Source organism: Nymphalis io, chromosome 23 (assembly GCF_905147045.1).
Source record: "Nymphalis io chromosome 23, ilAglIoxx1.1, whole genome shotgun sequence".
NCBI classification, from domain to species: Eukaryota; Metazoa; Arthropoda; class Insecta; order Lepidoptera; family Nymphalidae; genus Nymphalis; species Nymphalis io.
In genome coordinates, this window is record NC_065910.1 from 4,200,167 (window position 1) to 4,223,157 (window position 22,991).

General features: G+C 32.8%; 4 protein-coding genes across 4 annotated transcripts in view; 2 read left to right on the forward strand and 2 right to left on the reverse strand.

Annotated features, from left to right (window-relative positions):
* LOC126777617 (structural maintenance of chromosomes protein 4) overlaps positions 1-12,885 on the reverse strand; it is a 30,109-nt gene extending 17,224 nt beyond the window's left edge. Inside the window, exons 1-14 of the mRNA XM_050500699.1 lie at positions 12,461-12,885; positions 11,964-12,155; positions 10,584-10,760; positions 10,083-10,187; positions 9,803-9,990; positions 8,676-8,816; positions 7,772-7,940; positions 7,124-7,236; positions 5,991-6,203; positions 4,974-5,096; positions 4,053-4,170; positions 2,794-2,996; positions 1,859-2,043; positions 1,184-1,307 (exon numbers count right to left, since the gene is read on the reverse strand). Coding sequence (XP_050356656.1) covers positions 1,184-1,307; positions 1,859-2,043; positions 2,794-2,996; positions 4,053-4,170; positions 4,974-5,096; positions 5,991-6,203; positions 7,124-7,236; positions 7,772-7,940; positions 8,676-8,816; positions 9,803-9,990; positions 10,083-10,187; positions 10,584-10,760; positions 11,964-12,155; positions 12,461-12,748 — 2,339 coding nt within the window. The 5' untranslated portion in view covers positions 12,749-12,885. The remainder of the gene's footprint in view (positions 1-1,183; positions 1,308-1,858; positions 2,044-2,793; positions 2,997-4,052; positions 4,171-4,973; positions 5,097-5,990; positions 6,204-7,123; positions 7,237-7,771; positions 7,941-8,675; positions 8,817-9,802; positions 9,991-10,082; positions 10,188-10,583; positions 10,761-11,963; positions 12,156-12,460) is intronic.
* The window catches only part of LOC126777663 (UBX domain-containing protein 6), a 410,195-nt gene that overhangs the window by 32,859 nt on the left and 354,345 nt on the right, over positions 1-22,991 (forward strand). The window lies entirely within an intron of this gene.
* Positions 13,283-14,393, forward strand: LOC126777689 (pre-mRNA-splicing factor 38). Its single transcript, XM_050500827.1, has 2 exons — positions 13,283-13,969; positions 14,174-14,393. Exons 1-2 carry the CDS (start codon positions 13,308-13,310, stop codon positions 14,367-14,369), a joined length of 858 nt encoding a protein of 285 aa, XP_050356784.1. The 5' UTR covers positions 13,283-13,307; the 3' UTR covers positions 14,370-14,393.
* On the reverse strand, positions 17,300-22,081 carry LOC126777640 (protein SAND). The gene is made up of 6 exons (XM_050500753.1): positions 21,714-22,081; positions 21,267-21,421; positions 20,793-20,993; positions 19,341-19,760; positions 18,515-18,989; positions 17,300-17,708 (listed from the first exon to the last, which is right to left on the reverse strand). Exons 1-6 carry the CDS (start codon positions 21,993-21,995, stop codon positions 17,568-17,570), a joined length of 1,674 nt encoding a protein of 557 aa, XP_050356710.1. The 5' UTR covers positions 21,996-22,081; the 3' UTR covers positions 17,300-17,567.

The window sequence follows — 22,991 nt, forward strand, 5'->3', positions numbered from 1 at the left end:
TGGGATTGGTGGGATTAAAAATTCGAATTCTTAACAATTCTTAAGAAATCTACCCTTGGAAAACTTATTTCAAGATGTCTTCATGATATTCTTTAGAAAGACTTTAAGGAGATTTAAACTTAATTAACTTTCGCCGCTGTAGTGGAACCGCGTGTGATGTATATAAACTGTAACTTAATATTTTATTTAAAAAAGTTGGCATTTGAAAAAATATTTACATATTGAAATTTTGTACTTAGTTTCGAAAATTAAACTTTAGTAATATTTATATTTATAACATTAATCTTGTCTTATTTAGATAACAACTTATTGTTTTTTTAAACTTATTTTGTAAAATTTCACTTTGGCACTTTTAAAGAATTAAAAAAAAAAGAAATTATTAGATGTAACTTAATTATATTAACTTTGAACGGATGTAATCATCCTGGCGCCCTAGCATTTTGCATTTTGGAATTAATAATTTAGAAAATAGATTTACTATCCATTTGGTAAATCTATATTGTAATAATATGGGTACTTTTTCTGACTTCCGGAGCACTATTCTTTTGAGGTTTGTTTAATTTAAATTTTTCCATCTCTACCGATTTTTATTTTTATTTGCCTCACTAGAATTTTAAATTTAACTTAACAATTTTACAACTACAACCCATAAAAAATTTAATATTACAACTTCACAGAAATATATATGGAGAACTTGAAAAGTGAATCTAGTGAAATTATTTTCCGTGCTGAACTCAATACAAACGGGCTCAGTAGCAATTAAGCATATCGATATTTTTTCTAATTTAGAATAAGTAGGTGGACTAGCACAAGGGCAAATTGGTAGGCGACCACCATTACCCTTAGACATTGGCACTAGGATATATTAATCAATTACAACGTCAATTACATCTTGTGTCAATTGTGCCCGTAGCTACAGTGGCTCACTCACCTTTTTCTTAACGCTGGAAAAACGCGGTACGCGTTTCCCCCACAGGAACAGTGTGGGGGGGGGGGTGTATGTGGGGCTCGCCGGTGTCCAAGGCGCCGAGTGCGCCCCAAACATCGGAATACCCACTAAAAAATCCTACCCTTTCCATCTTAACGAGGAGCGCCACGGGAATGGCTCACTCACCTGTCCAACCGCATCAAAACCGGAACACAACAGTAAGTATCGGCCCCACGCGGAGGCAGTGAGACGTACCTGTGGTCGAGGCGTTGCAGGCGCGCCTCCGAGTCTCGCAGCGCGTCGGGCCCGCCGTCCGGCGCGGGGGCCGCGCTCGCCATGCGCCCGCGCATCGCGCTGCGACCGCCGCCCGACATCGTGCCTGGACGCACAAGCATTTATACCGATAGGTTGCTGTACTGGTTCGAACCGGTTATGAGCATAAGTTATCGGGATTTGCAGCATTATAAACTAGCCACATTATTATTTTGTGAGGCATCGGTAATCATTCCGAGTAACCCGTGATATTTCTTTTTATAGAGTAGGAAGGCGGATGAGCATATGGGCCACCTGATTGTAAGTGGTCACCGAACGCCTTTAGACATTGGCATTGTAAGAAATGTCAACCATCGCTTGCATAGCCAATGCGCCACCAACCTTGGGAACTAAGATTTTATGTCCTTGTTTGTATGCCTAAATTGTGAGACTGTGACCCATTAAAACCAGATTTATTATCAATACATGCTCGACCAAATTATCTCTTTCTAAAATCATAATACCAATAAGATAAGCATGATAGTAATATGACACAAACATATCGTGATATGTCATTTAAAAAAGGAATATTGCCATATTAAAAAAAAAAAATTTAGAAACAAAAGATTTCTCTTGAAAGTATACGCCTATCTATTAATATGGTACCGTGTCACTCACCGGCAATTTCGATGACATCTCCCTGCAGAGACACGACTCGATATCTGGTCGCGCCGTAAGCGATCCGCGACGCTTGCTCCAAGTCCTTCGCGACAAGCGTTTCCCGTAACGCGTAGTAAAACGCCGGCAGCACTCTTTCATCTGTTACTTTCACCAGATCGAAGAGACGCGGTGCGTTTTCTGGACTGAAAAATATAATTTCATTGGATAAACTATAGTATGATATTTATTATTATTAATTATCTATATTTAAACATTTTAACTATGTTTAAACCGATACATTTTTTTGAAAGGAATTAATGTCTGCGCTATAAAATTTATCATATTATAAAGACAATTAAGACATGAATACAAATATGTTGTGGGTTTGTTTGATTTTTCTTAAGTAAACATAAAAAATACACTTCACTTATATACATCTACATACATAATACATCTTTCTAAAGCAATATTTGTATACTAACGTATATTAATATTTGTATTTAATGATTATTATTTAATGTTAGCTAAAAAAGCTGTTTAATACTTAGCTAATTTGTATCATAGCATGTATAATTCATATTATTATTTTATAATTAATATTATTCTTTATTTTTATTATTAATTTATTACTAATATAACCTTCTCCTCAAAAAGAGGAGAGGAGGCCTTTAGCCCAGCAGTGGGACATTCACAGGCTGTTACGGTACGGTTATGGTATGTATACATATAAAAACATTAAATATTTTAATTATATTATTTTAATATATATTTATAATTACGTATATATTAACGTATTATAATTTATATATAGCTGTTAATTTTTCTTGTGCCCGTTCGTTTACAATTCGTCTCCAGCAAAGATTGACTAGTGCTTCTTTCAACTTTGTATAATCCATAATTAATTTTGTTTTCGTGTAAATATCCTATTAATTAAAAATGTATTATGTACTTACTATTTCAGTTTATTTTGGTAATGTCTTATCAGATGAGTTTGTTTGTCGAGAGCGATGAACGTGGCTCGTCCAACGTCGTGCCGCTTGAGGAACTCCACGCAGGCCTGCGCCGTCTCCACCGTGTCCACCACGATGTTGTCCAGGGCTCCGCAGCACGTCGATATGGCCACGTCGTACTTGTTGTCTATGCCGCCGAGGTCGCCCTGAAATATTATATACAAATATAAATATACTTTATACGAGTTAGCTCTTACAATTACTGTTGAATTGCCATTTTATAAGTTTATATTAAACTAGAAAAATCTGGCTGACTTCTTTTTTTCTGTGTAAACACAAATTGCTTTTATGAGCCTAATAAAATAAAATTAAATAAAGAATTATTTGATATGATTTATCGTAGAATAAAAAGTAATAGTAAGTAGAAGTACTGTAATGCTTTTCAGCGGTAAGGTATAAAATTGAAGGTATTTATATAATGTCTACTTGCAGTGGTGATTAGGATCATGAATTGATTTGATAAAACCCCGAATTAGACATTACACGGAAATGATATACCACCTGGACCCGACACGAACCGATTGTGAAAGCCACTGGGTCAAAGCCCTTACACTGGCTTTACAAAGAAATGACGCGGCAACTAACTTTGCCGATGAGAATAAGTTCATCTAGACTCGCTTACGCCAATCAATGAACCCAAACACACTTACTTCTCCATTCCGCTTAAAACTCCATGAAAAAATATATATGTTAAATTGAATACCTTCCAATATTCTATCTACAACTTAAAATAATAAGCCGTTCCTAATTCACATAACATACAAACCACAATATCTGAAAAGTTAAGTAAATATCAAGATCTCGCCATAGAAATTAAAACGCAATGGAAAGCACAAACAGTACACATAGTCCCAATAGTCCTATCATCCACAGGTGTCGTGCCAAAATCCTTGACACAAAGTCTGAACACCTTACAAATGCCAACATATGTCCTCCATATACTTCAAAAAGCCGTAATCCTTAACACCTGCCGTATCACCCGAAAGTTTATATCATCATCCACTTTATCATCAACGTTTTTAATATAAGCAACACTCCTTAACGCTTGGCTGCAGCCCGCGTTTTAGGTTTAAACCCTTCGAAAGAAGAGAAACTTTAAAAGTTAAATAGAAATAATAATGAATATATATCTACAACATAAAAAAAATATATATAAAGTTTTATCATTTCTTTTATTTATAGAATACTCTTAAATGTCTCACCAGTCTTCCAAAAATACCGGGAAGTCGACCAGCGTTCTTCTCCTTGATGAGCGAGTCCAGCACCCGACCTCGTGATCTGTTAGCACTCATCGCTTGACGGGACTCTTCTAACTGTGCTCTATAAACAAAATATGGATAACTGTTTTTTTTTTGTAACAGCCTGTGAATGTCCCACTGCTGGGCTAAGGCCTCCTTTCCCTTTTGAGGAGAAGGTTTGGAGCTTATTCCACCACGCTGCTCCAATGCGGGTTGGTAGAATTCACATGTGGCATAATTTCAGTGAAATTAGACACATGCAGGTTTCCTCGCGATGTTTTCCTTCACCGTAAAGCACGAGATGAATTATAATCACAAATTAAGCACATGAAAATTCAGTGGTGCTTGCCCGGGTTTGAACCCACGATCATCGGTTAAGATTCACGCGTTCTTACCACTGGGACATCTCGGCTTTTTTTTTAACTGTAGACTCATAGAGGCATAAGTTCTCCATTCAAGGTCACACTACAGACCTAATGTTATCGTACTAAAGTAGGTTGCGGAGTGCGACCGGAAGCAGAGCGCTTCCACCAACTCGCCCCACCAGAAACAGTCGGGGAGTTGCAGACGGCACTATGGTAGGTGCGCATACCGCTCCCACCACCATAAGGCAGCCATGTCAGGACTTAGGCTGTTCTCATTTCCTTAAGACACCGGCAATGAAAGACTAACCCTCGGGGCGTCTCAGTATGTGTAAGCGACGCAGGATACCGCTGGTTTTTTTTATTTGGTTTTCTTTGGTTGTCATTCAAGCAATCAGTCAAATTACATAACTATGCAGATATAAATCCATCAATTATACGTAGTAAAATTTAATGTTTATTTTTCTTTCATTATTTTTGTTACTAACACTGGAATAAACTTTTTTTTTTATTATGATTTTACCTTAAAGTTCTAGCCTCACTGGAAATTTTAGCTTCTTCGCTCTTCGAAGCTTGAAGTTTTGATTGTATTTCTGTCAGCTGATTCTCTTGCATTGGTATCGTTGATGACAAGTCTTCTCTCAATCTAGGACAAAAATAATATTACAAAAATATTTTGTACAATCTTAATCTATTATTATTATAATAAGCGTAAATTGTTATGTATTTTAATCTATATCAATAAATAATATAAAACAAAGCTGCTATCTGCCTCTGTCTGTATGTCCTCTTCCTTCTTCTAAACCCGGTAGAAGATTTTGATACGGTTTTCACTAACAGAAAGAGCGTTAAACGAGGAAGGTTTTTATGTGTAATATGTAAATATTTTACAAATGGCTGAACTGTGACATTGTTTACCTTACAAGGCTAACATTGGCTGGTGGACAAAAATTGATCAATGTTTCATAATAAAATTACTTTATTTTAAACCATTTCAATATTATTTCTATTTGTCATTCATTAAATACTTATATATTTTTTTTTTTTATAGAATAGGAAGGCGGACGAGCATATGGGCCACCTGATGGTAAGTGGTCACCAACGCTCTTAGACATTAGCATTGTAAGAAATGTCAACCATCGCTTACATATCCAATGCGCCACCAACCTTGGGAACTAAGATTTTATGTCCCTTGTGCCTGTAATTACACTGGCTCACTCACCCTTCAAACCGGAACACAACAATATCAAGTATTGCTGTTTTGCGGTAGAATATCTGATGAGTGGGTGGTACCTACCCAGACGAGCTTGCACAAAGCCCTACCACCAGTGAACAAAGCCCTACCACCAGTAACAAAGCCCTACCACCAGTAAATATATATAATATTCAATTATATCGCGTCACATTAATTACAAAGTTGTGTATTTGTCTGTTGTCATTGGTTCGAATGGGCTAGAGTACCGTGTATATTAAATAAAGACAAAAATATAAACGAGAACTACTTAACAGTAAAAAAAATATATTAAAAAATAATAATTACGATCTCTTTTCTTCCAAATCTCTTTTTGCCTTCGCGTATGCTTCCTTGACTTTCTCGTACTTGTCAACTGCCTGCTGTTCCGTACTTAAATATATCTTTAGTTCGGAATCTGCTAATTTGTGTTCCTTATTCGCTTCATCCACTATCTTCTTCAGATCTATCAGCTTCGATTGCAGCCTATCCTTCTGTTCCTGTAGCCCTTGTGTTTTCGATCTGTGAAATTTATTATGAGTTGACTTAAAAAAGGAAAATTTCTTGTTTTTCAAAATATTCTTTTTTTGAATGTGTGCGAGTTTATAAGAAACTATACGACAACCATAAGCTTATGTGATGGTTTTTCGTTAATTAACGTGTTATTCTCTATACATGAGAATAGATTTCTACCTATAATAATTGTTTATAATGTTATTTTTTTTTTAACAAATTAAATAAAGTTTAAATCCTTAAACTTTATTTAATTATCCTTTTAATCGTGTTCCCCTCCTCTTACAACCCGGGTTCCTTCAAACGAGGCGTGAAGAGGCATCTTGTGAACCGGCAAGGCGGGGACGGCTAGTACAGAAAATTCTTCCCGACTGTACTGGCCGTCGTCGCGTTTGGACTCTACTACCACTTACCATCAGGTGGAGTAGAGTCATTTGCCATCCCGGGGCATATAAAAAAAATAAAAAAATCCTACAATTAGATTCTGATATATGGCATTACACTTGGTGGTTAAGCAGAGACTAATTTTAGTATACAGTTATAATACGCGCTATCAAAGTTGGCCTGGTTTAAGTTAGTACCTAATACCGTAGAGATCGGATATACACACATAGCTTATATTTATACTGTATGAATGCTATACTACATGCTTCCCGCATATGCGATCTCTATCCAGTAATCTCATTGCTATCCGGTGGAACAATGAAAGTGAGGGTAAGTGTGGTAAGTGGGTAAACAGCAAGTGTTTTGCAGAGAAACTGAGATTCAAAAATAAGTATTGTTAAAAACATGAAGTGAATGCTAGATATTAATCAAATCAATATATCCGCAAATTAAAAGGGCATAAATACATATGATTTAACGCGTATAATACGCCTTTGGAAACAAAGTAACTATATAATAATTCTAAAATTTTATCATAAACTCACCGAACACCAGCCATGACAGTTTGCAGTTCCTCATCAGCACTGACTTTACTTTCCTTATGTCTGTCCAATAGTTTTTCACAATCTTCAATTTCACGTTTATTTTTATCCGGTATCTGAAAAATTTTAAAGGAAATTAAATTGACTAACCAGTCGCAAAATACCTTACCCCGGGATGGATTTATTGAATTTACAGAGTCGGGAACTTATATACTATTTACTTCTCATGTTTAAAATCTTTTTAAATTTATTTATCAATTTGAATAACAAAAATAATAGTAGCAACTAAAAACCATTAAGGTTTGAGCCTGTGCTTATTTACAATAGAAGTTTATACATATTTCATTTTTGTGACTATTTATATATATATATTTACATAAATAGTTGCAAAAATGAAATCCCTGATTCCAATATAATGATCAAGTCTATTGTGAATACACATAACATTGTTGTAAATATATTGTGATGCAACTGAAGTATCACTTCTTTGTGAAAAACATCCCGAAGAGAGTCTTGACATTGAAAACTATAAAAAGTCCAAACGGCTTTCTTTTGTAAAATAGAGACAGTTTTAATATCTGTAGAGTTACCCCAAAGTAATATGCCATGAGCCATAATACTATGAATATTACAATCATAAGAAACACATACCAGTTCCAAATCGATCAACTTCCCCTTTTCCTGTTCAAGAAGCTGTTGTAGATTCTTCTTCTTCTTAGACGCCTGTGATATATCCGCTTGTACGGTGACCGTCTTCCGTTTACTGATCTGTAACTTTTCACCAATTTCGTCTTTCTTCTTTTGAAGATCATCGTATTTTCTATTGAAAATAAATTAAGTTAAAACTTTGTAAATCATTCATCTTTTTACTGGTGGTAGGGCTTTGTGCAAGCTCGTCTGGGTAGGTACCACCCACTCATCAGATATTCTACCGCAAAACAGCAATACTTGATATTGTTGTGTTCCGGTTTGAAGGGTGAGTGAGCCAGTGTAATTACAGGCACAAGGGACATAAAATCTTAGTTTCCAAGGTTGGTGGCGCATTGGCTATAAGCGATGGTTGACATTTCTTACAATACCAATGTCTAAGGGCGTTTGGTGCACTTACCATCAGGTGGCCCATATGCTCGTCCACCTTCCTATTCTATAAAAATAAAAAAAAATCTTGTCATATCTTATTATGCATAAGATGTTTTAAATGATTAGATTTAAGGACATTAACTTCTTAAAAAGGGTTTGATGAGTTTATTGGCCACGGCTGGACTAAGGCCTCCTCTCTTTTTGAGGTGCTATAGTTTATTTTAACACATTGCTCCAATGCCGTTTAGTCGACACATGGGGCAGATTTTTGTCCGACACATAGGTTTCCTCACAATGTTTTATTTAACAAAAATGATGGACATTAAAATTCAGTGGTTCCTGCACCCGGGGCTTCAATCCAAAATCTTGAACCCAGTTTTACATATTTATGATATATCTGCCATAGACCTATGATGATCACAGAGTAGTCTATTGTAAATCTATTATATGCAATAAATAAATAATATCAACTTACTGTGTACCATTTTTCAACTCTGTGGTTTTTGTATGCAATTCCTCTTTGAGATTAGTCAATTTCTCATCAATTTTAGCTAAAACATTCTTAAGCTCATCCAGTTCCTTCGTTTTATTCTCAATTATCTTATTTGTCTCATGTCTGTAATATTTTTTAATCTTATTAATATCTATTATTCTATGGTAGAAATGCTATGGTTAGAATAAAAAAAAAAAAAACATTATTATAACATTAATATAGAATAGATAGGTAGTATAAGGTAAAAAAAATCATTCGATAGTGCTGTTGAATGTGCATATTTTTATAGCATCCATCCTTCCTAATATTATAAATGTAAAAATTAGTTTGGTTGTTTAGTTATTCGATATGTTACACACCTGTGTTACTTTCACATTTATAATATTAATATGGTAAACTATAAATAGTGACTGCCTTGATGGTCTAGTGAAGTGTTTCCCAACCTTTTTTAGGCCATGCCCCACCTTAACATTTCCAAAAATTTTTATGCCCCGTACATAATTTTTAACCTTTAAAAATTGTTTTGTTTCCTTTAGAAATATAAATGGTAAGTTTTAGGTAGAAATCACTATGAAATTGTTATCAAAACATCATAAGTAAAATTTCAAAACATTAAAATTTTACTTACAATGTCATTAATGAAAGACTGAAATTCAAAATAATTTTAATATTGATTTTTCTATATTCATTTAGTGCGATTCTTGCGGTTGATGCTTGCTGCACAAAGATTTTATATTAGGTTCCAATTTACTTAGCTTTAATTTCAAGTCTCCACGTTGTGATATATCAAGTCGATTTTTTTTTTATCAGTAAATCACTGTAAATGATTTACGAAAGGGTTAAAGTCATGTCCAGTCTATTTTTAAATTGCCTATAAATATAATATAATAAACTATAAAATTGTCGTCCTGTGGGGCGTAGGTCCCACGTTGGGAAACACTGGTCTAGTAAAAAACTGCAGGCACAAAGGTCCTGAGTTCAAATCCCAATAAGAAGTTATTGAGTTTTTCTGTCGAAATTTCCAGTACCGAAATGCTGTGGGCGAAATCGGTCCGGAGGACATTATTTACAATTACTACTACCATAAAGTAGTAATATAGAAAACTTACATATATTTCTGTAGCAACGTATTTCTGGTCCTCAGTGCAACGTTGGTTAAATTCATCAGCTCCACCGCTTCTCGCATCGGTGTTTCCAATTTCTGTTTCTCTTGTTCAACAAGACGAACCCTATTGAGCTTTTCTTTACGCATTTCACTGTATTCCTCCACTTTTATAGATAACTTCTCAATTGGTTCCTGTTTAATGTTAATTTGTATGTAATAAGTAGATCATCTGTGTATATTTGAGTGTCAATAGCGCAATGGTTTACATTAAAATTTTCTGTTACCTTATATCGAGAAGTCCCAATAATGTCTTCTAAATATTCAAGCATACCAGATTCGTGTTCTGTTAGGCCTTTCGGCTTCATCATTGCTATTTGTTCCACTTCACCCTAAAAAAAAAGTTATTTAAACTATTATTACTTCCATTACATCTAAAATAAATGGTTTTATCGAACAATATTTATCTGCTTTGAAAACAAAACTAACTGCAAATAAAATTCGAGCCTTTTAGAAATTTTAACCCCAATTTTTTAATTTTTTGCTGCTTTTACAAGCATTTTTAAATTGCCAGCAGTACAGAATTTTACCAAAAAATGCCAGAACTCAGTTTTCATTAATATTATGTATTATATATTCATTAATTACTTATTTATATTTTATTGACCTGAGGTTATAATTTATTAATTGGCAAATATAAATTGGTCTGTGATAATACGTCTATAGATGTCACAATAATTAACTATAATGTCTATGTACTGGACATTTATAAAGCATCAAGAACTTACTTGCAAAATCAAAAAGCGATTATGATCTAAATCTATTCCGTGCGATCTTAGCATCTTAGCGACTTCTTTGAACTGTACTCGACGTTTATCTAAAGTGTAATATGAAGAGTTATCCTTGAATGCTGTCCGAGATACAACTATTTCACTATTAGGAACTACTGTGAACTCTTCTCCTTCCTGAAAGAAATCATAAACTATGAACACTAACATATAAATAAATAATGTTTGGTAAATTTTCACAGTATGTGCCTTATTTTGGGTTCCTTATTACATAGTTCGGGTTGGCTTTAGAAATTCGCATCTCCATTTTGGGTAGGAAATGTGGTGGAGACGTACGGGGGGGGAGGTGTACAACCCCCCTGTACCACTCCCCCCCCCGCGAAACTCATGGTTACCGAGATATTCATGATTGAAGTTTATTCACCTCTGATCATTTCCTATAATTTTAGACTAAAATGGTGTCAAATTAAAGGGGATGGGTAAGGAGGGGGTAACCTCTCTCCTCTTAATAATTGGCCGATTCTTGACAATTTTTAAGGTTCTAGAATACTTTTTTATGATGATTTTATTTTTAAAATATTGATTGTAGTTCTTTTATAATTTATTATTGTGTAATAATAAAATATTAATTAATTATTATTTTAGAAAAAAATTGTGCCACGGCAGCGGCTGGTGGGTGACAGAACCGAATCGGCCCATATTCACTAATCTAAGGCAGAGTAGGTATTAATGTCAATTAATAAGGGGGGGTTAACCTCCTTACCCTTCCCCCTTAATTCGACACTATTTAAAATTTTAGGAAATGGTAGTTTGGAGGTGACTAAACCTTTAATCATTAATATCTCGTTAACCATAGATTGTCATGTGAGGAGGAATGGTAAAGCAGGGGAGGTTTGTAAACCACCCCACCGTACCTCTCAACCCTACTTCCCACCCAAAATCGCGATGCGAATTGCTAAAGCGTTCCCCAAAGTTCATCTATAAAACTATAACTTTATTTAAAGTCTAGTCATAAACTAAATCCACAAGCTTATTAAATTGTATACACCTAAAGCTGAGTGAATTGTGACTATCATTTTCTGGGCGTAATAATGCACTACATGTCTACACTTTGCACTACACTTCACTAAACTTGCAATACACTTCTAGGTGTTTAATAACTATTTCATCTGCATTATTAAGGCGCTCATCATATTTTTGTAACTACCAAGTTCATTTTTGTAACTTGCAATATATTCAATAAATTCATGTAACTTATACAACTTAATTTCATGAATATATGCAAGCCTTAAAGTAAAATTTAGTAGAGACTATATTACACAAACTCGGTGATTAGTGTGATTTGATAAATAAATTAATTTAAATAGAATGTCATCATACCCCATCCACAATCCGGCAGAAATGAACAGCAACACATGCACTGGTTATGTTTGGGAATTTGCTAGATGAATGAATGAGGACAGATATCTTCTTGGATCTGATCTTAGTTGCTCGATAGCCAAATACAAACAACATAGAATCTATAACATTGCTTTTACCACTTCCATTTGGACCAATTATAGATGTGAAACTCTGTAAATTATAATATATTAGCTATTACAAAACCACTTCGTTTAGCGCAAATTGAAATATTCCTATATTTTCTATAGACTAACAAGAAGCTTCTATACCAATCTCTTTAGTTATTAGACCATGATTGTAGGGCAAACATCAAAAACTTATGTATCAAAAATACTTATAAAACAGTCTTATTATATTATTTAAGTTTCGGTAATTTAATTTATTAAATCTTGCTTAACAACTATTTCATGGACTCATTGTTTTAAAATTCATTATTATAATTATCTAATAACAACATTATATAAATAAAAAAGTACCTTGTGAAATGGGCCTAGAGTTTGCAAACCTGCGTAGCTTTTAAAATTTTCATTAACAATATGCGTAATAATTAATCTTGGTCCAGTTGTGTCGAATGTTAAAGCTGGTTTTGGCGCTGGAGGTATGTAGATATCACCTATACGCACTCCGCCTTCTTCATCATCAGATATATGATCTATTTCTCCAATTTCATCGTCATTATTACCGTTCTGTTGACTGGAAGTACTCGGATTATCATCAACTTCCATCGGTTCTTCTTCTCCTCTTTTCTTCTTTATTTTTTGCATTTCTTTAATTTATTAATAGTTCATAGAAACAACTTAAAACGTTGTTATTAATAATCGTAAGAGTTATACACTTAAATTATTCAAACAAAAATAAAAGCTTAAACACAACAAACGTTAACAGCGAAAACGCGGTTAAACATTTTTTAATTTTGTTGACATTTCAAAAATGACAGATTTATGATAATATAAAGTTGTTTGTTCAGAAATATAATATGTTATGTTCTTGTTATCGTTTAAAACTTTATTAATATTAGATTTCCTTATTTAATTAAAATTATATTTGTGACTTCATAAAAAATGATAATCTGACTTTTTTGATAATTGTTAATTATTCTTTCGTAACATTTTTATTCCCATGTCAATATATTTCTCTCTTAAAAATTTATCTGCTTTGCCCAATGACATTAGGCATGTAAAAAGAAAATTGGTTCTCATAATTGCGAAAACAGGATACAGAACGTAGACAGAGAAACTTCTGTCTACGGTACAGAAAAAGTAAGTCAATGTGAAATGTTATTGTCAGTTACTCAGTTGTCACTTGTCTGATTTGTCAAAAAAAATGGCGAATCGGACTGTAAAGGACGCGAAGTCTATCCGCGGTACTAATCCGCAATATTTAGTGGAAAAGATTATACGGTCGCGTATTTACGATTCAAAATATTGGAAAGAAGAATGTTTCGCTTTAACTGCAGAGCTATTAGTAGACAAAGCTATGGAATTACGTTATCTGGGAGGCGTGCACGGCGGCTTCATTTACCCAACACCGTTTTTATGTTTACTTTTAAAAATGCTACAAATACAACCTGAAAAAGATATTGTGGTTGAATTTATTAAAAACGAGGAGTTTAAATATGTACGCGCTTTAGGTGCCTTCTATATGAGACTTACTGGTACATCACTGGATTGTTATAAATATTTAGAGCCCCTATACAATGATAACAGAAAATTACGGCGACAAAATCGTGACGGACAATACGAGTTAATCCACATGGATGAGTATATCGATGAGTTGTTGCGTGAGGAACGTTTATGTGATGTTATTTTACCGCGAATTCAAAAAAGACACATACTTGAAGAAAATAATGAATTAGAGCCAAAAGTATCCGCTCTAGATGATGACTTGGACGAAGATGTGCCTTCAGATGAAGAAATTGTTGATACTGAGACCAAAGAAAATAGAAAGGAAAAAGATAGACGAGACAGAGATAGAAGACGAGACAGGTATTTATATTAAATAAAACTAATAAAGTTTATTGAAACTTAGCAGTGGTGAATTTTTTACATTCAGTAAATATTTTTTTCACTTATGAAGTATAAATATTTGTCAATATTACATTATTTCAAAAGTTGTAATTTGTCGTCTACGAGTGTTTTATTAATAGTAAGTTATAATCTCTTTGAGCTTCATTAAATTATTATTTGCAGATCTCGTGACCGTGAAAGACGTGATAAAGACCGTAAAAGAGAAAGATCAAGAAGTAGAGATCGTGACAGAAGATGGGAAAGGGAAAGAGAGAGGGAGCGAGATAGAGAACGAGTTCGTGATCGTGAAAGAGACAGAGAAAAGGAGAGAAGGGAACGGCATGAAGTCGATAGAAGAAGAGATAGAGGGCGCTATTAATGTAAGAATAAATAATTATGATAATGGTGATATTTTATTTTCGAAACCTAAATATTAAATTTTTTTAGGTAATTTCACATGCAAAGAAAATACATACATATGTGCATGTATAAATAATAATTAATGGGTATAAATAATACAAATAATTGCTAATAAAATTATATTAAATCAATATGAATGATATCATAGTATATTCTTTTAAATAACATTTTATATAAAATCTCAATTTTATATACATATATATTGTATTCACTCTATGTACAATTATTTACTTTACAATAATTTGAAGATGTTTATTATGCCTCAACATAATAATAATAATGTCCTCCAGGCCGATTACGGCCACGGCGGCTAATCTCAAGAGATATTAGCCAACTACGCAGGAGATATTGTAGTGCACAAGTGTGTGCGCAAACACAGGTGCACTTTCTATTCCTTATCTCTCATAATCCGATCGGACGGCAATCAAACACGACCGGAAAGAGTTCAGGCGCAGGACCAACGGCTTTACGTGCTTTCCTAGGCACGGGAGAGTTCACACTTCCAACTTCCAGACTCCGGCCTGCTACTGAGAATTTTCTGACAGAAAAACCCAATAACTTTTTATTGGCTCGACCTGGGAATTGAAACCAGGACCTCCGGGTCTGTTGCCTTATGTCAAGCCACTAGACCAACGAGGCAGCCTCAACAGTAATATAGGTTATAAGCAATGCGTAATAATATAAAAATATTTAAGATTACAATTAAAACAACACTTAATTGTTTTCATTTTATAACTTACATCTCAATGATAAAATTATTACTAAACCCAGCAGTATTTATCTAATATTTATTAAATTAAATTTTTAATAACTAACATTTCAGTGTACAGCGTGCATAATTTCAAATTTTTTATGATGAATTATCAATTTTACAACCATTTGTCTTGTAAAAAATATTATTAATAATTCCAGTACCTATTTATTATTACATAGCATTAAGTACTACTCTTATTGATTGACAAGCCAGAACACAACTGCAACAGAAAGAATGTCACCTTGTCATGTTGAATAATATCAATGTCCTTTTTGGCATAAAGTTACAAAACTTTATGCCAAAAAGGACATAATTTTTAATTTCATTTTATTTATTCATTTAAATGAACATTATTTTTAGAATCTCATAATTAAAAGAAGCATCATTTGTAATGTTAAGTTTATTAATTAAAATTTCTTATTAACATCCTTAATCATGTTGATAAAAATTAAACTAAAAAAAGGGTTTTATGCTTCTTAATTTATCTAAATTGGATTAATTTTTATGGTGTTAAAATACAATTGGTTCAAACTAAATATGGTATATCACAAAAATGAAGATATTAGTTGTTGCAATCATAACAGGAATAAAATTTACATGACAAATTTACCTGAGCATATACCATGAGCATATATATATAACCATAAGCGGACACTGTCAATTGCCACCTGATAGTAAGTGGTCAGCACCCCTAAAGCATTGGTGTATTAAGAAACATTCCATACATCGCCAATGCGCCACCAACCTTGGAAATTTAGATGTTATTTCCCTTGTAAAATTATTAATAAAACTTGAACTACATGTAGAATACCTTACAAATAACAATATAACCTAAATGAGCAAAAACGTATTACGGTGAATACTTTGTTCGTACATTTGCTTTAAAACTCACACATATAGTGTTGAAAATGTTCACAATTTTAAATACATCAATTCTTTGTTTAGATTAAATTTTTCAAATTACATGTATACCCTTGATACAATTTATTTGTATACATTTAATATAAAAATATTTTTGTTCCTATATATTATTATCTGGTGTTTTATATTTTATTTAATATTTACTAATCAGGTCATGTAATTTGTATTTATCTACATTGTCTTCAAGTTCATTTAAATACATTAGTTATATTTTAAATAAAATGTTATGTAAATAGCCTAACTTTAAAATATAATATACTTTTGGCATATTTTAATATTAGTATTATTAGGAAGATATTGTAACAATATGAGATGAATAAAGATTAATGAACAAGTTATATTTCGCACCCTCACATGAAACTCAGAGACATTACATAAAAAATATATAAAAGACATTACATTATTACATAATAAAGACATAGTCAATTGCAATGGCAGGAGTAAAGATAAATATTGCTACAGATTTAAAATAAACTAATATGGATACGTGAACAAATGGCGTTTTGTTAATGTTGACGAAGTTGTCATCGGAACTTCGAATTGAAAGAAATTATGTAAAATAGTATTGTAGTATAAATAAAATATATTCATCGAGAACTGTTCGTAGTGCATAATATAGCAAATAGCATGGAATATATAAAACTAAGATTTCCTTACCTTTACTCCTGACATTGGAATAAATAATAGGTATTTGTGTTTTTTTTTTTTTTTATAGAATAGGAAGGCGGACGAGCATATGGGCCACCTGATGGTAAGTGGTCACCAACGCTCTTAGACATTGGCATTGTAAGAAATGTCAACCATCGCTTACATATCCAATGCGCCACCAACCTTGGGAACTAAGATTTTATGTCCCTTGTGCCTGTAATTACACTGGCTCACTCACCCTTCAAACCGGAACACAACAATATCAAGTATTGCTGTTTTGCGGTAGAATATCTGATGAGTGGGTGGTACCTACCCAGACGAGCTTGCACAAAGCCCTACCACCATAACACGGCCACCTTTCGCAGGACATATACTTAACGGAAAAACTCTTATAAAACTTATTGGCTGTACACGTGTTATGTAGCTTCAATATTCCGTATATTTAATTAAGCTAGCCATTCGGTTAGACCAAACATGCAGTTACTGGATAATAAATTACTCTCATGATACAATACACTAAATAAATAAATATCTATGCTAAATTAATACAATTAAAAAGAACAACAATAAAAAAAAACATTTAATCGAAAATAAAAAATATGATACATTTATAATTCATGATTCAGGGGACAGATTAAATAAAATAATTGTAAAAAAAAAAACGTAGAGTATAAATTAATATTTTTTTTTATAATATCTAATTTACCTAGATCACAGGTGATGATGATTATAATATATTTATGTACTTCACTTTTATATATTTATTTAATTGTTCTCAGCACTGGAATTCCGACTCATAGAGTTCTTAATCATTCCACTAAGTGTAAGCCTGGGCTAGAATGTTGGTGCGTTCATTATGAATATTCGTTCCTCCTCCTTCTTTATCCAGTGTAGTAATCTGTCTACTGCTCTAATAGCATGGTCCTTCTCCATCAGTGGATCAAATGTTACGTACAATTCGAAGCCATTCGTGACCTGTATTTTTTAACAAAATAATGTTTTGCATAAATTATTGTACATAATATATCAAAATATGAGTCGCCAATTGGTGCATATATTGATCAAAACATAATTGAATACAATAAAAAACGAAATACTCATGTTTTTTTTATAGAATAGGAAGGCGACGAGCCTATGGGCCACCTGAAGGTAAGTGGTCACCAACGCCCATAGACATTGGCATGCAAGAAATGTTAACCATCGCGTACATCGCCAATGCGCCACCAACCTTGGGAACTAAGATGTTATGTCCCTTGTGCCTGTAATTACACTGGCTCACTCACCCTTCAAACCGGAACACAACAATACCAAGTACTGCTGTTTTGGTAGAATATCTGATGAGTGGGTGGTACCTACTCAGGCGAGCTTGCACAAAGCTCTACCACCAGCTCACGTGATCACCATTGCATTTACTGCAAGAGATATAAGCCCCACCACCTTCAATGGTATGATGAATTAATGATATCCAACATACATTTTACATACACTACTACACATGCTCACACTCTTCAAATCTAAACACGGCAATACAAATTATTTACATTTCACGGTACAATTTAATTAATGATTGAATTGTACACCTACAAAAATCTCTTTGACCGGGTAACTTTGTGTCTTTGGAGAAACGCAAACAATATCAGCAATTTTACTGCAAAATTATTAAAAAAAATACTGACTAATGAGATATAAAACATGGAACTTAATTCGAAAAACTTTAGATACAACGCCACTTAGAAACAATAATATTAATTAGTAAAATAATTTAATAAAAATCAACTTACCCATGCCAAAACCGTATCATGAGAATTCGATCTAAATATTAACTTTGCCGGTGTTGAAGAACAGTGGATCTGATTACAGAATTGTCTGTAATTCCTTATATAATCAATATCAGATAATTTTTCAATTTTTTTAACCGTTATGTCGCCACCTTCTTTATGCCTAAGTCTATAATCTTGTAACCTGTCTAGACTTATAGGATCTGATGTAAAAAGCTGGGCTGATGATTTGCATTTGTACATAAAATGCCTAATTTCTGGTATACCAATATGTTTAAGAGGGTTAGTTGTAGGTAGTTCCTTATTCCTGTTCAAGGCGTCATTTATTGCAACCAAACAGTTAGATCTCCTAAGTTTTTCTGCAATCGTATGCTTTGCTTGTGATAGCGGGAAGAAAGCATCCCTTTGCACAGTCAGAAGAAGAAGGCAAGCTTGGCAGTCTTCTGAAATGTATGATACGTGGCCATGAAGAAATCCTCTGAAAATCCCAAAAAAAAAAGAATCTTTGTTGTAAATGCTTGTTAACATAGAATTAAGATTTTAAGCTGCGATGCTTTGTATAGAATAAGTTTTTAGTAAAACTTATTATATTTTAAGTTATTAATACATTGTTGGATTACTCCAAGAACTCATAGCTGCAAATAACAGTAATCATTTAAATAAATTATTTATTGACACAAACATATTATTATTTCATCAAGATATATAACTATAAAGGAAAGATAGAAAAAATGATGCAAAGAAAAAATGAAAAAAGACACAAATCATATTAATGACTACAGCAGTAACAACAAAACAAATCTATCAAATATATTAGAACAATACTTACGTTGCATCAAATTTCGGCAAACAGATTGGCGTCCAACTCTCAGCCGTTTTAAAAGATTCCGAACTCCTCACCAGATTGAACAGTAAATGAATGTCTGATGGGTGTAATGTATACTTCTTCATTCGAACAAGAGTAATCAGCTGATTACCAGCAATAAGTATAGCAAAGACCAAATCCCTGATCTTGTTACAAGTTGAAATTATAGCATGAGTTATATTTTCTCTAGCTTTCTCTGGTAGTGGTAAGCATCTTACTGCTCCGAGTAAAAAAGCAGGATCCTTTTCCATAAATATTAACAAATGGTCTATGAGTCTTTCGGCTCCGGACAGAAGCCGTCGCAAGTCATAGTTACGACGCTGTTCGAATATTCTATTCAATTGGGTGAGTGTTAAGACTGATACAATTTGATTGAAGGCATATCTGTAAATGAATAGGACTTATAAAGAAACCAGATGTATGACAAACAAGACAAATAATAAAATGTTTTATTTTAGATTTTAGAATGGCCTGACACCTTAAGCTCACACACACACTGGTGGTAGGGCTTTGTTCAAGCCCGTCCGGGTATGTACCACTCAATTATCAGATATTCTACTGCAAAACAGCAGTACTTATAATTGTTGTGTTCCGGTTTGAAGGTTTTTTTTTTTTTTTATAGAAAAGGAAGGCGGACGAGCATATGGGCCACCTGATGGTAAGTGGTCACCAACGCTCTTAGACATTGGCATTGTAAGAAATGTCAACCATCGCTTACATATCCAATGCGCCACCAACCTTGGGAACTAAGATTTTATGTCCCTTGTGCCTGTAATTACACTGGCTCACTCACCCTTCAAACCGGAACACAACAATATCAAGTATTGCTGTTTTGCGGTAGAATATCTGATGAGTGGGTGGTACCTACCCAGACGAGCTTGCACAAAGCCCTACCACCAGTAAAGTTACAGGCACAAGGGACATAACATCTTAGTTCCCAAGGTTGGTGGCGCATATATATATATATATATATATAAAATAATAATAAAAAAATAAATAAAAAAAAAGTAAGTATTAATGTAGATGCCTATTCACTTTTCCCTAAATGGTACGAGGTTTATATAAATCGAGAAGCTCAGACACAAGACAAGTGTTTCATATCTTTACTCCTCACATCAGAAACAAGGAACAAAACAAATATTTTGGTCTAATTATGTCATGGTAAAGTAGGGATTTCCTATTTATTACTTAGATTTTTATTAAATACTTTTTTTAAATATATAAATATATCTTACTAGTACTTTACTTTTAAATATATCAAAGTTTTAACTATAATCAAGTAAGTTATACAAAATTTCAATTTAAATAGATTCAAATGATAATTTAATTAAAGATATAATAATTTATAATTGCAGCAATTTAAATATACAGTAACAAACCTTACTTAATTTACTATTTAGATAACTTAGGACTTACGTTAACTGCAAAACAAGTTGTGTTTCACTCTCATTAGACTTAGATACTGCAACCAATATTAGAGGACCCTTCACTAAGAAGACGGCTTTGCAGTCTTTTGTATTTATTGATCTTAATATATCCTGGTTTTGTTCTTCAACTACACTAACAAGAGCTTGAATAACTCCACATAGACCAGCTAGTTTATCCTCATTGCCATATCTGTAATTACAAAGTCAAAAAATCAAATACAAAATCCAATTAATATGAGACAGATAAGTCGAGTAAACATATTTATCAGAAGATATTGAGGGCATTATGTGAAAGATATGTGTTTGGTTTTGGTAGACATCTAAATAAAAAATATGTTAAGCTATTTGTATATGTAAATATAACTAAAATTGCAACAAATGATATTATGAAAAACACTTATTTTATGTCTTTTTGTCATATTTAGAAAAATGACTTTATAAACAGACTATATCATTTATATACCTTGAATAAATAGGTTTACCGGCAGAACTCAATATAAACACATGTTTCTCTTTGTTTACTAATTCCGGAGATTGTAGATAATCCTCCTTTTCATCTGATTCATCTCCATTTTCCTCAGTAAGGTTTGAGCTACTTGGTGATGCAGACATTGGCTCCTAAAAGTAAATGAATAAATACTAATCTGTCACATGCTTTTATTATAATTTTGTTATAGTACTTATGACAAATATTTTATAATATATTTATGAACAACTATGTTTGCTTTAGTAAAAAATAAATAAAATAAGTAAATAAAATAAATAAAATTTACATAACAAATATAAAATGATTTTATATAATTGGATTATTGAAATGAAAACTGTCCTTGACAATCATAGTTTTTAATAAAACTTAATAAGTTTAAATTAAAAAACTGAAATAAGTAAAAATTGCAATGACAATCCTTACATTTTTTCCTTGCAAATTTTCACTAGATTTTGTTTCTCTTAGGGAACTATCTTTCGAACTTTCGCCGATTTCGTTTTGAATCTCACTGATTGTACTTGATTTTGTGGTGAGTGATGTATTTCTTTCTTCGAGACTAGTACTAATTTCACAGACAAACTCATCGAAAGAGTCTGTAGGATTAAGAATACTTTCGCGACAGGCTCCAGGTTCCAGATCGTTCGGGACATTCTCAATTTGTGTGTGCACATTGACTGCGACATGATCTTTTGAAGTGGATGCCATTAAGCCAAAGTATTATTTCAAATTAAGAATATTTATTGTAAAACAAGTCCGCAATACTGCATCAATATTCTTTTCATGGATCATGACAGCAGTGACAGTTGTATGTCATATGAAACTGTCAAATGTGACGTTATGTCAGTTGTCACTGTTAATTTCTTTTTTGGTTTTACGGGACGTAAAAGGTGTTAGTTTATAAGTCAGTACCAATTTTTCATACCTCGGTTTCATTATTCAGAAAGACGTGAAATAGAGTGAAACAAAAAAAGCCAAATGGATTCGCTTATTGAGGGATGACCGGTGCCAGAATAGAGTAACTAAGGATAATTATGATTAGACATAGAATGAAAGATAAAATAAATAATTTAAAATATAATGATAAAGACAACCATATGATGATCTGTATCAGCAGTGCTATTCTGTAAAACTTACTTTGTAACTCAATGGCGAAATAAAAAAACGACTTACGGTGAACGGAATATTGATGCGTGTATCGTTTAAATGTTATTATTTTATAATAGCCATTGGCACATATCTATCTTTTAATATTATACTATCAATTTACAAAATAGAATGAAAACGTAAATTTATTATTTATTTACATTTTTTAAAAGGAGAATATTCTTTATATACCTATATTTTAATGTATATATTGTAGTTTAACAAAGAAAAAGATTGCAATTAGTAACTAAAAAAATAATTTATTCGAATTTACCGATGATTAAGGAATAATGATTTAATAGTTATTTTATCTTAAAACAGGATACAAAATAATAAATTGTTCTATTTTGTATATGACGCAAAAAAGTGTATATTTTTTTATTAATTTAAGGCAATGGATGAAATGTTTGAACTAAAAAATACGTTACAGTAGTTTCTTTGTAAGTTAGGTATGTATAAAATATTTATATTTGATGGAAAAATATTCGCATTCTGAACAGAAAATATTTATTCCCGACTATATTCCTATCCATAATATTAGGTATTTTGCAAAATGTT